This window comes from Drosophila grimshawi, unplaced genomic scaffold (genome assembly GCF_018153295.1).
Source record: "Drosophila grimshawi isolate 15287-2541.00 unplaced genomic scaffold, ASM1815329v1 contig_1369, whole genome shotgun sequence".
NCBI classification, from domain to species: Eukaryota; Metazoa; Arthropoda; class Insecta; order Diptera; family Drosophilidae; genus Drosophila; species Drosophila grimshawi.
This window is the reverse complement of record NW_025062891.1, coordinates 667857-685129: the sequence shown is the minus strand read 5'-3', so window position 1 is coordinate 685129 and position 17273 is coordinate 667857. Positions and strand designations below refer to the sequence as shown.

The window sequence follows — 17273 nt, the reverse complement described above, 5'->3', positions numbered from 1 at the left end:
TAAATAATAATAAAATTTAAAAAAATAAAAAAAAACAGTGCTGTCTAAACCTAATGCTAAATAATAATATCATTTAGTGTGTGCGCTTTACAGTTACAGTTATTTGTTTTGTTCGCTTGATTAAAATTCAAATACATATATGAATTCTATGATACGATTATCACAGTAAAAAGTCGTGCATGAAACGCGTTCGCTGCCTAAGTCTTTTGTTTTACTGTAACGGCACATCTGTGCAAACGTGCGCGCATCGCGTTTTCAATTACTCAACAACAATAACAACAATATCCCAACACTTAGTTTCGCTCGTCCACTGCGTCCACTTTTAACCCCGAAACCAAGTGCTGTAAAAAATCGTCCATCGCTGCCAGACTGAGCGTCTAGCCGGAGTCGGAGTACTGTGTGTCCAAAACCGCAAACATGTTTAAGTGGGTTATGCCGGCGTCAGCGTTAGCGTCGCACACAAGCGCGACAACAACAGCAACAGCAACAACTATTGCAACAAGAACAACACCAACGGCAGCAACAACAGCAACAACAAAACGGCAACTACTTTCCAACGCTTTAACAACTTTAATAATAATAGGCACATTATTTGTGCAAACAACAAGTGGATTTAGATCAATTGAAACGAATGGCGGTAAGTAACAAACAATTTCAAATAAATATACACATGTATACTGTATTTTGTATTCTGTATACTGTATACTGAGGTGCAAAGAAAGTCAATAGAAAACTTTAAGAATTATATGTCAAACAATTGAAAGAAAATCAATTTGGCAAATTGCAAGCTCATGTTTTGCGGTTCGTTCTCATTGAGGTAAATCGAAGCGTGTCACTTGACACTTTGATGCCACTGCGAGTGAAAGCCTAGTTGACAATGGCCAAAACCGAAAAGCGTTGAAAATAAATAAAACGCAAGCACGCATCTAAACTATGCCTTTGTGTCAATAAATGAACAGTGGCCACATGAAAAACTTTGGCACAGAAAATGACTTTCCATACACATAAACAAAGAGAGACGCGCAACGCACTTGGCAATTATTTGGTTCATTTTATGCTACATTACGAGTACACAAACACAGACACACACACACACACATAACCACACACTATTTGCCATTTTTACTTTTTCAAACAAGAGTTGAGGATGAGCACATAAGTCTCATCTGCCCGTCACACACAGTCACACTTAGACACACTCAAACACACTTTCTTATGACAGTTTTTAACGTTTCTGCAGCTGCTTTCGGTGTTAATTGTTGCCGATTTAAAAAGTGAAACAAATTTCTAATGTGTCAGGTTATTAACTGGAATCGAAGTCACTGGCACAGCTATTGAGATTGAGTCTTTGTGTGCTCAATACTTTAAAGTAACAATCAGCAAATATGAAAGACTTAAGCGGCAAACTTTAACAGGAACATAACTAAAATACAAAACACTAAAAACCAAAATTGTGTATTCATTTGAAGAGTTGTTTAGCTGAAATAATAACATGCTTAGTTAAGCAGATATCTATAGAGTGGCATTATTAGTTTAATTAAAGAATTGCAATTGCAACAACAATTTAAATTAATATTTGAAATTGATAAAAGACAGCAAGAAATATTTAGCAGATGCAAAGATAAGACAAGTTTAATTTAAAGTTTTCTGCTATATAAAAATAATATTTAGCAAACCTTCCAGTTTTTCAACTGACACATCAACTTAAAAATACTTATGAATTCGGTTTTCAATATATTTGGGCCACAAATGAATCATTAAAAAACTTAACACAAAAAATAATATTTAGTAATCTTACAAATTTTTTTTTAAATGACTCAACCGAAAACAATTTATGTTTTCGATATTCGAAATATTTAAACCATTAATGGCGTTCATAATCAATATATTATTATGCGAAATTTCACACCCAAATCAGGGCATTAGACTATAAAAAAAAGACAGATGCAAGTTGAATAGACTTGGCATATTTGAACAATGTTCAGGTTGTTAAACTCTAACGCTATGGAAGGGTCGGGCATCAGCTCTTCAGTTTGCCATCAGTGAAGACTTTGCTTATGCAGAGAACGCTGTGAAAACTTCTTGCCAAACACAAACACATACACAGAAATACATACAGACATTATCAAATCATCGAATCATTGAACAAACACTTTTGTAGGTTGACTAAGGTAGAAAAAGAAAAGTCAGTGCTTCCGTTTTGCGGACAACTTTGCTGCGTCAGGTCAGGAGACAGCAAATGCCAATCATGCACACAATCTATCATTAACAGCATATATATATATATTTCTATATATATATATATATATTTATATATGTGTGCTTGTGGCTGTAAGCTACAAGCATAAAACAATTTTCAATTTCTATTCAATTTTTATTTGTACACCAAAAGGCAAAAGAAAAACCCGCGGCCACTGTCCAGCGCTGATTGCGTGTGCGAAATGAAAATGTCTTGGCCAGTAGCCACAACAACAGCAAACAGAAACAGCAACAGCAACAATAACAACAACAGTAAGCGCAACAGCAACAGCAACAACAATGGCAAATCTCTTATACAGGTTCTAATCGCAGCGTGTGCCAGTTAGCGTCTATGCACTTGTCGGCCTGCAGTTGACGTTGAATTTGCGGTAATTTGCTGCTCACTTCACTCAGCTCGCCTGGGGAAGGAAGCTATACACTGCACTGTAGACTGAAGACTACAGACTAAAGGCTGACGACTGGGGACTGGGGACTGTAGACAGCAGTTGTTGTTGCAGTCAGTCAGTTGCTCAGCTCAGCTGCTGTTTGGCTCGTTCAATTTTCAGTGTCTTTGGCATCGATATAATTTCGAGATCACGTTTTTACCGCTGTCCGGTCAAATGCTCCACATAAGCAAACGTCTCTTTCTTCCCACCTCTCTCTCACGATTGGTCTTGGCAAATTATTGTGCTTAAAAAGCAATTCATAATGTCTTTTATTTGCCTTTTAGGCTCACTGGCTAATTGCTTAACCGTTCTCGTGTTGCTGGCAATTTGCATTGCGGATTTCGTTTTTTATTGTTTTTAGTTTTGAAGTTTTCAATTTATGCAAATTGCGTATACGCAGCGATGTTATATTTCATTTGCATGCAATTAATGTGAAAGCGACATTTCTTTGACTTTCTTCCAAACCTTCATCAAGTGAGGAGGGTGTAGGGTAAACCACATTTTCCCACAGCCGTTTACTACATCATAAAACTTAACCCAATCGCATTAAGACTGTGACACATCATCAACATCAACATCAAGTGCCCGCCTAAGCATTTCACCCAAAAACAGAGAGACCAAGACCGAGACACACATTAAAACCCGTACTCATTTACTATATATCATATGACAGGCAATTGAGTTGCACTTCCTATGTTAGAGAGTAGAGCTCTGAACTATTAGTGCATAGCTACTCATTTGTTAGTATGAATGTGTGAGTGTGTGTGTGACTCGTTCATAGTCGTACTCGTTTGTTGTTTGCTACTTAGTTTATCTTTTAAGCTCATCAGCATTGTTCAAGTGCTACTATTGCGACGCCACTCTTGGCCATGGTTTCCTTTTATCGGCATCACCGCTGTTACAAATTATCGACTTGTCAACACTGAGACTGAAGTCTGGTCTTTGTTATGGATGCGCGTCTAACAGGAAATACATAGCGAACGTTAAATTTGTTTTGACATGTTTGGCGGTGAAAGTGAAATGCTCTTAACTGCCGATTGGCTGATGTCTATATCTTTTGTTTGGGAACTCTTTTTGTCCGTTGGTAGTTACTTCCGTTCCATGACTCCGCATATGTGTGTGTGTATTCTGTTTGTTTTCGCACGAAATCAGCATACATCTTCGAGGCTTATTCGTGCATCCATAAATAATCGCTGATGGGTCTTTATTTGTGCATTCTCAATGCTTTGGTTATCGATTGAAAGGCTATTGCCAAAATGATGTCATTTATTGTGGCCGACAACTTTCACTGCTCGTTCACACACATAAACACTGAACACTCTTCTTTTTTTTATTGAAACATTTTGCGATCATCGTGCATATTTGATTTGATGTTCAACGTATTTTTTGGCCAAAATGTTGCGGCAACATTCCCAGGCCTTGAGCCGATGTATGCACGGCTATCCATTACACTTAGTCATTCTAGAAAACGGAGAAAAGGCGTTTTTTTACAAGTTTTTCACTCAACTAAAACGTTTCATTGTGCAGTAAAAACACAATTCAAAGAGTTTAAAACGATCATTACCATACGCACAAAGCAAAGATCTTATCATGCCACTGCGCCTAGACGAATTCGAATGACCTGGCAGAAAAAAGGTGCCACACACGAAAATAATAATAATAATAATAATAATAATGTAAGAATAGTAATAATAATAATAAGACTGGTAATGAAAACAAAACGGAATAATGTACTCACATGCCGGGCATGAACAATAAAACAGAGCAGAGCACAGCACACAGCAGCAGGCAGACAACGAAACGAAACGAAACTGGCGCAACTGACGGACAACAAGCGATGATATCTTATAATAACTATACACCTCTATATACACCTATATACATATGTGAGTGTGTGTATGTGTGTGATTCTTGACCAATGCTTGGGGCTCCGCTTTTGGTGTCGCTGCGCAACCTGTTCCGGGCTGAACGCACTCGGCTCGTGGTTGACACTGTGATTACCTTTCTTTTTACTGCAGTACAACAAATACACTGAAAAAAATGAAGAAAATGAGTGCTACATAGTTCACATTTGGGGATGTATTTATTTATTTACTAATATATAATGCATTAATTAACAAACAACATTAAAGTTAATAATTGAAGTAAGAGTATTATTGACCTTAAATAAAAAGCTCTTTCGGTTTACCAAATATACAATTCTACTACATTTTTTACATAATTTGACCATTTGTCAACATTAAATTCTTTTCATTTATGATAAAAGATAACAAAGCTGTCTACGAATTTGAGCAGTGTATGCCGTTGACGATATAATTAAAATGCAAGCATATTTAACTGTGCACTTTTTTGTTACATTTTGTAAAAATACTCAATATAATAGAACTCGGCAAATATTACTAACAAAAATGTGCCTAATTCGAGAACATGAAAATTTGCGAACAAATCCAATAATATGAAATCTATTTAAATATTAAAATGTAGCTGCTGAATTTTATTATGCACGCACCTGTTGCAAAATACTGGTAACAATTTCGTGACACGATTTATAGCAGTGCAGCACTGCTACTCGTTTTGGCTGCCAGTTGTATACAGGTTTTGCAAAAAACAACAACAATACGACAATTTCCCATTAGAATTGCATGCGTAAAATACGTACAAGTGTGTACATATGTGTGTGTGTGTATTTATGTATGTATGTAAGGCGGAGTGACTGTCAGCTCTGTGGCACTTGCACATTCACTGTTACATTACCGGTCTTTTTGGACGCCGCATTTTATTTGGGTCACTGTTACAATTTACACCACATCAGGCGAGTTGGATTCGAATTCGAATTCGAACTCGAATTGCTCGCATGCTGTGCCGATATGCGAAATGACAATCGACGTCGGAATGAAATTCATTCGGAATGCTGAAAGGCGAGCAGCTGCATATCTATAAATCAAAGTATGCGTCTATCTATATATATATATGTATGTGTGTGTTTGATTATGTATGTCGCGACTTTCAAATGCAATTTTATGTAATTCAAGGCGCTGTCTTCCCGTCTTAGCATCGGCTCGCGTGCAAATCGGTTATATGGTGCATGCCACAGTCCAATTCACAGAGCAGCGCCTACTAGAGCATGCAGCAAGTTATGCTTAATATGTGGCCACAGCTGCAATTGCAATTGCTGGCACATACAGCCAACTATTTGCTGTTGTTAAACAATTCAATTATAATGTGATTAATAAAAATGTTTTGTTCCGCCTCAGCTGCCACACAATGTTGCACTCTATTTGCCTGTGACCCTGACCATCAGCAATCTTTCTTTGTATGCATGTACAAATGCAGTGCTGTTTAAGGGTTAAAAACTCGCTGTTTATTACACAAACCAGCCACAACAAAAGCAAACAAAACTTTCATTTTCCAACACGCAAAACGGAAAACTTCTCGCGTGACATCGCAGAATGGCGCAGAAAGAGATGTTAAATTAGAGAAACATATTAAAGATGCTTGTAACAGCACAAAGTCGCACGTAAAGCCCATTAAATTTAATAAAAAAAAAACTTGGAAAACAAAATAACATGATAAAAAAAAACAGCTACAAATCAGAAAACAAATTCAATTTAACTAGCACGAAAACATCAACATAATAACGGACTCGCACTCTCGCTTCAGCTCCAATGATTATTGTTGCTGTTGGATTTGTTGTTGTTGTGCTAGTCATAATTAGTAGCAGCATCCCAAATCAAGTGATAGAGATTTATTTACGTATAGATAGAGATTTATATACGCATCTAACAACATCAAACAGTTTTCCTTTTGTCTATGAAAAGTGAAATTAACCTAGAGATCAATGTTAAAAAGTTACTAATGATAATACCGTGAAAAGCGACAAATATTTTATTGCTTTTTTATCTGCTAAATCTTTACATTCTCTGCAATTGATAAATCGTGATGGAAATTTAATTAAAATATATTATAAATAAATATAAACAAAAACTTTCAATCATTATTATTAAAGAAATTTAGTGGCTCTAAGAAAATATTGAAAATATCTTTAGATTTACTGGCAGACATTTTCTGTAGTCTCTTGGAATGGAATGGAAATACCAAATATTTATTTATAGACAAATGGTTGTATTCCGTGCCTGATACAGGCCAATGTATGTTCTTCTAATTAGACCATAATTAACATGCATCTAGTCCAAGAACATTTAAACACTTTCACAACACAAGCAGAGCAAAAATTATCCAATGCAAAACTGGTCAAGAGAAAACAAACCAAGTAGTAAATTTAATACTTTTTTATACGTCGTATTGCATGCATGGCATATACGTAAATACTTCCATATATCCGAGTAAACACATATATAATTACTTCTTCATTTTGTTTTTTTTTTTTTTGCAACGTTGAACTAATTGATCGATAATAATTTTCCATTTACCGTTAAAGCGCCTCGTTTGTTTACATTCTTTTGTGCCGTCTGGCATCTCTGCGGCAGTCGGATGCTTGGGAAGAAAACAAGTTCTACGAATTCGATCTGCTCGGTGTTGCTCAGCGTGCAGCATATTTCATGATTCAATTAATTTTCGTTTCCCCAGCTCTCTGTGTGTGTGTGTGCGAGTGTGCGTGTGTGTGTGTGCGTGAATTTCACTGCATGCGATTTAAATGAAACGCAGTAAATAACTGTTTAAAGTCTGCAGCTTGCGCTGGAATTCAAGCTGAATTTGGAGATCGGTATGGCAAGGGCCGAGTGACACACTGACGTTGCCACTCTTCTTAATTTGTTTTGCCATAATTAATGATAGTTTTTGGTCAACAAGCTGTCGATGTTTGCTTTGAAAGAACAACCTGTTATCTCATTTTCAGCTGCTTCCTGCCTTTGCTGCTGTCGCTGCTGGTGCTCTTTCTTCGTCTTTTTTTTCTTCTTTTCATGCTATATGATAAACACCGAAAAATTGTTAAAGCTACGCAAAATTGTTCAGGCGTTTGACACACTTTCGTTGCCCCTCAACTCAAGAGAGCAGCGCTCAGAGAGAGTGTGAATATATATATATATGTATATATATGTGTGTTTGGCTGTGAATGCGAGCCGGCTTTATGTCTGCTCTCAGTTGTTGCGATGCTGTAACCTATTTTGCATGCCAAATAGCGTTTATTACGATACATTGACTTGAATTTCTTGTTGCGCCAATTAGGGTCAGAGGCTGGCAATAAGTCAACCCATACCATAACAAATTGCATTAAAATCCAACCATATCTTCAGTCAGTAATCACAAATCAGTTATAAGAGTCACGCGCGCTCAGTTACGACTTCAGTTTCGCTCTTAAGAGCCGCTCACCTATCCGCTCTTGTTTTTGTTGCTGTTGTTGTTGTTGTTGTTGCTTGTAGCAGGTGCGCCCCAAAAACAAAGCTCCAATGTTCATGCAGAGACACGTTGAAACATTCTTTGCATTTTTAATGGCCGAGGGGACGAGACGACCCTATCGTTTTTTATTTTTTATGAGTTTCTCAATTTTTTTGATGACACTCTCTTGAGATATTGAGTGCCGTGAAGGTCGCACTTTGGGTGTTTGATAGTCGGGCGGAAGAAGTGATTATAGCGACTATTAACAGTTCTCAGACATTTACTGCTGTCGATTCGAACTGAGATAGCACAAATATGATCTAATCTGAAATGCTTAACCATTTCGAGTAATAGAACTTATAGAATGCACATAATAACTATCATCAAAGCCCCCCCGTTTAGTTAACGTTCTGATCAAATTGTTTTCTTAATTAACAGTTGGGCTTAACAAGGTCAAATGTATATTCCTCAACAAGCTTTTTATGCTTAAGATTTATTTAATAATCATAATGATTAGAAACCTCATTTTCTTACATTAACACAATTTCACCTCAAGCCTGACAGGTTTTAATTATAAGACTCAGTATTCAAACTATATATATATATATATGTACAGTCGAAGCCATCTTATCGTATCTTATTTCTTTCATTTAATGACTTAGCATTAGCTAACATTTAAGCTACAGCTTTTAAAGATTTAAAACTCAGTTTACATTCTGATTATATTATACTGTTGTTCACACTACTCAAATGCAATCTTCGCTAAATATAGCCCTTGCATGTGCCATTAAATATTTGCTCAACTTGAAGCAAACCAATTATAGTAAACTGCATAATTAACAAGCACTTGTTGTCCCACTCCCTCTCGTTGCCCTTAACAATTCGCTCCCAAGAAGCAGACGCCGTAATTATGTTAGCTGTACGCTGGGTGCTGTTAAGCGTCTCCGGTCTCTGTTAAGCTAACAGCGTGCTGGGCCTGCGGCTATTTCTCATCGCTTGTGGACTTACTAACGTTTTACGATTGTCGGAAGAATACTTCAGCATACTTGAGTGTCTAATCATAAAATGCGAAATGTCTGCAAATAATAAAGCCACAAAAAGCGAGTAGTGAATTAATAAAAAAAAATAAGAAAGAAAAATACCCACAAAACAACTGAGCAGAAAACGAAATCGGTTGCAAAAAAAAGAAATAATAAATAAATAAATAAAATAAAAAACACTATCACTTTTCTCAATTATGTATTTTTTGCGGTTGAAGTTTTGAGTTTGGGGTTACGTACTGGACATTCTAATTGGAGTTGTTGTTTTTTTTAACGCTTTTGATAGCTTATTCAGTTTTCTTATTGTGTTTACTTTCACTTACATTTTTTTTTTTGTGGAGTGTCTGTGCTTGAATGTCCAGGCGCAGCTACAGGTTCAAATTTGAGTTATATTTATGTGTATGTAGTACTTAGATAGTTTGAAAAGATGCCAGATCTTATAGGCTTGCTGTTACTATAACTGTGCTTGCCCTATATTTAATTAGCAACTTAATTGTTAATTGATCACGACCACAATGATTTTCGTTTCCTTAGAATCTGGCACTTAGCTAAGCATTCGTATTTCTATTTTATAGTCTACTGCTCCCATTGCCGACAAACATTGACATAGTCTTGAGGCCAGCACGAAAGTGGAGCAAGTGGAGCACCGAGTGCTTGAGGTGTTAATTGTCTGTTTAAATGCGCCACTTGCTCCACTTGCCACTTCCCTGAAATTAATTGCAGTTGGAATAAATCAATGAACGTCGCTAGCGGCCAAAATGACAAGTGAGTTGGCAAAACTTGCTTGTAATTTTGGTAATGAGAAAAGTTTTTGGGTTTTTGTGGCGGCGGCGCGACATCATTGCTAATGCAACCGTAAAGCAGCAGAATGCAATAAAAGTGCATTTTACATAGCGGCAGCAACAACATTGAACTTTGACATTGCAGCAGCGACAGCAACTAGAGGCAGCAACTGCGCTGTGCGGCACTTTCACTTCAATGACTAACTGACTGCCTTTTCAACTGGCCCCGTTAGTTGCCGCCAGTTGTCGCTTGCAGCAAACAGCAAACAGCAAATGCTGCTCCTCATGTTAATTGAGTTTATTGTTTTTTGGCGGTTTTTTGTTTTTTTTTTTGTTTTTGCTGTATTTGCTGTTGCTGCTACTTCTGCTGCTCATAATTAGCACTGCAAAACGTAATTAAATGTCACAAACAAAACTTTATGGCCAAGCTTGTTGCTTTCATTTCAAGAATTTCATAGAAACTATCTGATTTTCACTAGTGAATCCAATTATGTACAGTTGCCTGACTTTGATTGCTATTTCAACAAGTGGAAATTTAATTAATCGCCTTCAGTTCTAGGCTTAATAAGCTAACAATTAAAGATTCTCAACCAAAATTGGTCTATTCGTTAAAAAAGTATTTTAACTTTTTGTTAAAATGAAAAAGGTAAAAATCATTTTGTATATATTTAAGCTCAATTTTAATTGCGCTTGACACAACAAATTTAAAACTTATAATTTATATGATTGAGACTTACGGATTTCTATCTTTTTTTAAACACTTGCAGTTGGTCGCAAATTGTTTGGTGGCTATCGCATAACCCCAAAACACTGTCGTGCCACCAAAACGCTGCCCAGCTCGGATCCGCGCTCTAATGGCCCCACCATCTGTATGTTCAATCACGAATGCGCGCAGCGGGATGGTGAGGTGGTAGGCGCTTGTATGGATGGCTTCCTATTCGGTGCCTGCTGTCAGATACCGCAGACACATGAGCTGGCCAGCACGCTGATCAATGATGCACAGAACGCTTACTTCCATCAGCAGCAGCAAAAGCAGCAACAGCAAAAGCAGCAGCAACAGCAACAGGCAGCAGCACAATCCTCCTATGAGAGCTATGGCGAACAGCAACAACAACAGCAACAGCAACAGCATCAGCAATTGAGCGACGATCAAGAGAATCTGGATAAGGTCTATCAGCAGCTGGGCAGCACTGGCCACCAGAATGAGTTGAGCTACCCGAGCACCAGCTCAACGGCGGCAACCCAATCGCATTCGGAAAGCGTCGAGTTTGAGCAGGAATCGGAGTTGCAAACGAACCAAGAAGTAATCAACTCCAATGAACTGAAGCCAACTGAGCAACCACCGGCAATACATGTGCACAAGCATTCCGTGAAGATTAACACATTCTCCTCGCCGCCGAACAATGATGATTTTGTGATGCAGGTGCTGGCCACATTGCCGCCAGATCATGCAGATGATGTGATTACCTTTACCACCGAAGTGCCCAACAAGATAGCTAGCGGACATTTGGAACAAAGCAGCTCCGAATCGAGCTCGTTTGAGGAACCACCTGCCACCAAGGCGCAAACGCAAACGCCAACTACAACACCCAAGCCCAGGCAGCAGCCACAAGTGAAACCTCCAGTGAAAGCTCAGGCGAAGCCTGTGCCGCAGCTTGCAGAGGCAATGAAGCGTCCAGTGCAGCAGTTGAAACCCAAGCCAAAGCCTGCTCAGCACACCAATATGCATCATCACAATCATCTCATCTTGGATGGCGGTGAGTTCACGCACAGTGATATCACACATCCCGGCGCAGATGCTGATCTGGTCGAGGATTTGCAATTCTCCACTGGCTATGGTCCACAACCAGTCTATGTGCAGCCACCAAAGGAACAGCAGCCACAACCTCCATCGCATAGCTACATATCTTCCAGTAGCATCAGCAGCAGCAGCAGCACACAGCCCACTGCATCAGCTGAAGATAAATATGTACTGGTGCCCACCTATAACAATGAGAAGCGACCTGCGATGGCGCATCCTAATCCCACTACAGTCTCCTCGATAACCACACACGTGGACTCAATTGAGTCCATTATACTGCAGCTAAACAATAGCAATCATGGACCCAGCTACAATGTGGTCAGTCAGCAGCAACAAACGCCATCCTATGCTTATACAGCCCAGGCGGATCCCACCGAGACAACAGTGCCACCCAGTTATTATTCAGAGCAAAACAAGACACCAGATCAGCAGGATTACGGCTATACGACTAGTGGCAGCGATGAGCCTGGTTACGACAAACTTTCCCCGGTGCATGATGACTCTAGTCAGACGGGTGCCGAGCTAGCAACGCCCCAACCTAACTACAATACTGAAGATGAGTCTTCGGTGCTGGACGAGCACACAATGCCCTCCAATACGTATAATGATGCCAATGCACCGAATGCAGCTCACACCTCAGATTTTAACAAGATGCCTGTTATGGGCATTGCCTATCCTGTTGACATGTCATACATTGAATCTGAGTCTGGCCAGGCAGAAAATGAGGCCGCTGGCTATGATCAGCTCAGCAGCAGTTCGCTCGAGGCCAACACTGAGGTCAACTTTGAGAAGATAACAAATACGTACACGGAGCCACCACAGCAGCCATCGTCCACCTATGTGCGACCCTCAACTCCAAATCGTCCTGTCGCTTCCTACATTGGCATGGTGACCATGCAGCACTACAATGATCCCCTGCCCGCCGAGGTGTCTGTCTCCTCGCATACAACCAAGGTGCAGGCGGAGCACGATGAAACTTCCGCTGGCTATCAGCACAATCAGAAGCTGCCATCGGCAAGTCCAGACCCAACACCTAGCTACCTGGCTTTGACGACAACAACACAAGCGCTGCGACCTCAGTACGATAACGTACCGGAGAGTTCCTCTCTGCGTCCCGTTCTGATCACAGCCAGTCCCAAGCCACGTCCTAAGCCAACCACAAAAAAACCACCAAGCAAGAAGCCAGTGAGTCATAAGAAACCAGCTCAGAACGAACATGCAAACACTAGGAGACCCATTCAGCAGCCATCGAGCAGCAGCTACAATACGGAGGAATCACCCATAACGCACATACAAGTCAAGCAACCTGGTAATAATTACAATCCAGCACCACAGCAATCTGCCTCCAGCTATGCTCAAGCTCCCGTAGTTAGTTACGATCAGCCTGCGGCCTCCAGCACCAGTTATGATTCGCCTGCAACTCCCACTTCCAGCTACGATCAGTCTGCATCAGTATCAGCATCAGTCTATGATCAGCCGCCAACTCCTACTTCTAACTACGAACAGGCTGCGACTCCTACATCCAGCTACGATCACCCTGCGGTGAGCTATGATGATGCTGCCCAGCCAGCTCAGTACGGTAAGCCCGCCACCGTCAGCTATGATGAGCCTGCTCCAGCTCCCGCTCCTGCACCCGCTTATCAACAACCCAGTCCATCTGTGCACAACTACAACAAGCAGTCCGCCAGCTCGCCAACACGCAAGCCCGTTTCGTCGAAACCCATTTCCACCAGCTATGTAACAGGTCCAACAACGCCCCGACCACCAGCTACTGTGGATTATCACTACGACAAGGTGCCGCCGCTATTTATGGCCGATGACAAGCTTGACGCGTTCATCCAAAGCACTGCTGAGAACATACTGGGCTCTACGCCAGGCAACTATCAGCCTCCCTTGTTCGCCACTGCATCGGCGCCCATCCACATACAGCAGCCCAGCACTAGCAACTATGGTGGCCACAAGAAGCCCGGCTTTGCGGCCAAACCAACAAAGTCCACAGTACTCATAACGCCTAAGCCAACCACTATAAATCTGCCCAGTTCAAGCAACTATGATGACATCAAGCTGGCTGCAACGACCAACTCTTACATCTATGCACCGACTGTTACGCGTCGACCACCCACTTTGGTCAGCTCCAATGACTTTGAGGATCCGGGCTACTTTGGCATGCCAGCAGCTGGCGTGGGCAGCAGTCCCGTTCACCTGGCTTTCACACAGTCGACCACGGAAGCAGTATACGGTGTGCCCTCCGATGATAAGCCTGCCTTCCCTGGCTATTATGGACCAACGCCCACTTATCCGGCATTCTCGGTGCCGGGCGAGAAGGTTGGCCAGCATATTGTCGAGGAGACATACACCTCACCCAATGATTTCAACAACTTCCCGCCGGTACGCAATCCAAATCTGAACATGTCCGCCGCATCGAGCGCTGTGACCAGCGACCTGGAGATGTCGACACCCGCCTTCGTTGAGGATATTGTGCTGAAGGATAAGATGCACACGCTGGTACACAAGCTGGTTGCCTCATTGCAGGGCAACTTCGAGGCACTCGCCGATATGATTGATGACGCCAACAACACAGCCTCCTCGTACTCATCAGGCTTGGCGAGCACCACCAATGTGAACAGGAAAACCACACGCAAACCGGTACGAGTTGCAAGCACTGTCAAGCCCAAGGCAACCACTAAAAGACCAGTCACACGCGTCAGCACCAAGGCGCCCAACAAGAAGACTTCAGTCACCACGACACGCAAACCAGTGGTAAACCGTCGCACCACCGTTCCGCCACGCACCACAACCCGACGTCCCGCCTCCAAGAAGCCAACGAAACGCATTAGTAGCACACCAAAACCCATTACGCGTCCCGTCAGCGATGATCTGGTGGATGAGGAGGATGAGGAGGATTTCAATCCCAGTCCGCATGAGAATGAAATTGATCAGGGATCCACGCTCAGCTCGTACGGAGGCGCCAATGGACGCAAGATACGTAAGTGTTGAGTGTTTTAAAGTATGGACAAAAGCAAAGACCCCAAAAAAAACATACTGTCACTCTCTCGCTCACTCTTTCTCTCTCTCTTTCTCTCTTCTTTGTTCTCTCTCCTGTTTCTAATAACTCATGCACATTTGTTAACCACAAAAATCAAAATCACCCTATATCCAATGTATTGTCCCTAACCTTACGCTTGCATTTTGATCATTCCAAAAATATAGCACGTCGCCGCCTCAAACGGCCTGTCCACAGGCATCGCCATCATTGATATACCCCAATCGCTATCCAATAGTCACATAGCTAGTTCTAGTAACCCTATCCCATATCTGTTATCCACAACCCTACCCGTTAACCCATCCAATTCATGCATTGTCCAGCAAATATTCGCAGCTCTTCCCTTTGTTTATTTCTGTATCTCACTGGCAGTCAGTTCTGACACCAGCTTGCTCGCTCGCTCACTCGCTCTCTCACTCTCTCGCTTTGTGAACACTCCCTACTCCTAACCTCACATTTCACTCCCCATCAACAGAATGCGGCGTTCGTCCACATGTCAAGTCCGGTCGCATTGTCGGCGGCAAAGGCTCCACATTCGGCGCCTTTCCCTGGCAGGTCCTGGTGCGCGAGTCCACCTGGTTGGGCCTCTTCACCAAAAATAAATGTGGCGGCGTCCTAATCACTAGTCGTTATGTCATCACCGCCGCACATTGTCAACCTGGGTAAGTTAAATACTACGAAAATCATAACATAATTCGCATGCTAATTGCACTCTTTTCAATAGTTTCTTGGCATCTTTGGTCGCTGTCATGGGTGAGTTTGATATCTCTGGTGATCTGGAGAGCAAACGACCCACAACCAAAAATGTCAAGCGCGTCATTGTACATCGCCAATATGATCCGGCTACCTTCGAGAACGATCTGGCCCTGCTCGAAATGGACAGTCCTGTTCAATTTGATACGCATATAGGTAAGCAGTAGGAGCATAAATACTCTAGCAATACTAAAGAAAATCACTGAAAAATCTCTTTTATGTAAGAAAACCGTGAAACTAAGTTTGTTACCATTGCCTACCATCTCAATGGTGTATATAGGAAACACCCAAACCGCTTTAAAATATTCGTTTCGCGTAGATTGTTGCCAGAACGCAATTCCATTAGCTAATTAAGATGTACAGAGATTATTTTCTTACTCCACTTTCTCGCAGCATATTATTATCCATTTACTCTAACATTTTAATTAACAATTATCCGCTTTTGCCCTTGCAGTACCAATTTGCATGCCCAATGATCAGGCCGACTTCACCGGGCGCATGGCAACAGTAACCGGCTGGGGACGTCTCAAGTACGGCGGTGGCGTGCCCTCAGTGCTACAGGAGGTGCAGGTGCGTTTGTTTGCTTGTTTGTTATTTGTTTGTACAGTACAGTTTTGTACGTCAGTATCAAGCTGTTAGCCATTAAGGCATGCCATTTGACCCGATTAAAACTTTTAATTGCTTTCCCACACGCAACAGGTACCAATTATTGAGAACAGCGTCTGCCAAGAGATGTTCCACACCGCTGGACACAACAAGAAGATACTCGGCTCGTTCCTATGTGCTGGCTATGCCAATGGCCAGAAGGACTCGTGCGAGGTAAGAAAACTTTTAATAATGTACCTGCTTATATATATATATAAATATCTATTGTTTTGCAGGGTGATAGCGGTGGTCCACTGGTGCTGCAGCGCCCTGATGGCCGATACGAGTTGGCCGGCACCGTTTCCCATGGCATCAAGTGTGCAGCGCCATATCTGCCTGGCGTTTATATGCGCACGACATTCTATAAGCCTTGGCTGCGCAGCATAACGGGCGTTAAATAAGCCACGCCCAGTGTCCAGGCCTCACAGCGAACTGTAAATAGAAGTAGGTTTAAAAAAACTTAAAGCGAAAAGGCAAACAAGTTAAAAACAACTTTTAAATTATTGTCTAAATCGAACGTCGCATTCACATACAAAACACTTCAACCTGTCCATTGCCCTCACTTCCATTTCCATTTCCACTTCCATTTTCATTAGTTTAATTGGTAAATTGCAGCAGCAGCAGCAGCAACGGCAGCAAAAAGCGACACAAATTGAGCGCAATTACAGTTTGCAGGCCACTTAGAGCAAAGTGGCCCTCAAACTGGCTCGTGCATAATTTGTGTTGCCTATTTTGAGGCGTCGTCTTTTTGAGTCTGCCCAACAGAGAAGTCTTAATGCGTTTAATGTTTTAATGAATCAAAGTAATTTATGAGACCCTGTAATGCAATAATAATTGTAAGGCATATTTATTTTAATGTTAAGATTATTTATTTATTTTTTTAATATTTATTATTGAGCTGACGTTTTTTTTATTTTCTTTGATTTAACTAAAAACTTGAGAAACGCGTTTTGAAATTTTTTGATAATTATTTTAATATTAATATCAATTGTTAATTTTCATAGGCAAATTGTTGTTATGTTAAAAAGAAAATTGAAAATAAGTGAGAGCGAGAGCAAATGTTTTTAGTTCAATTGAATTTACTAATTAATTAATTTATTCTAATCTATAGGATATATGCAAATATATCTATACAAATTTGTTAGCATCTTAAGAGCTAAAACGAACAAAACGAACACACAAATATGATGA

At 41.0% G+C, this 17273-nt stretch overlaps 1 protein-coding gene across 1 annotated transcript; it reads left to right on the top strand.

The window, feature by feature from the left end:
• The first annotated feature begins 269 nt into the window (after positions 1 to 269).
• Positions 270 to 16754, top strand: LOC6560980 (serine protease filzig). Its single transcript, XM_032735396.1, has 7 exons — positions 270 to 637; positions 10608 to 14627; positions 15160 to 15346; positions 15409 to 15593; positions 15892 to 16007; positions 16137 to 16256; positions 16319 to 16754. The coding sequence occupies exons 1-7, from the start codon at positions 418 to 420 to the stop codon at positions 16481 to 16483; spliced, it is 5013 nt and encodes a 1670-aa protein (XP_032591287.1). The 5' UTR covers positions 270 to 417; the 3' UTR covers positions 16484 to 16754.
• Positions 16755 to 17273: the final 519 nt, after the last annotated feature.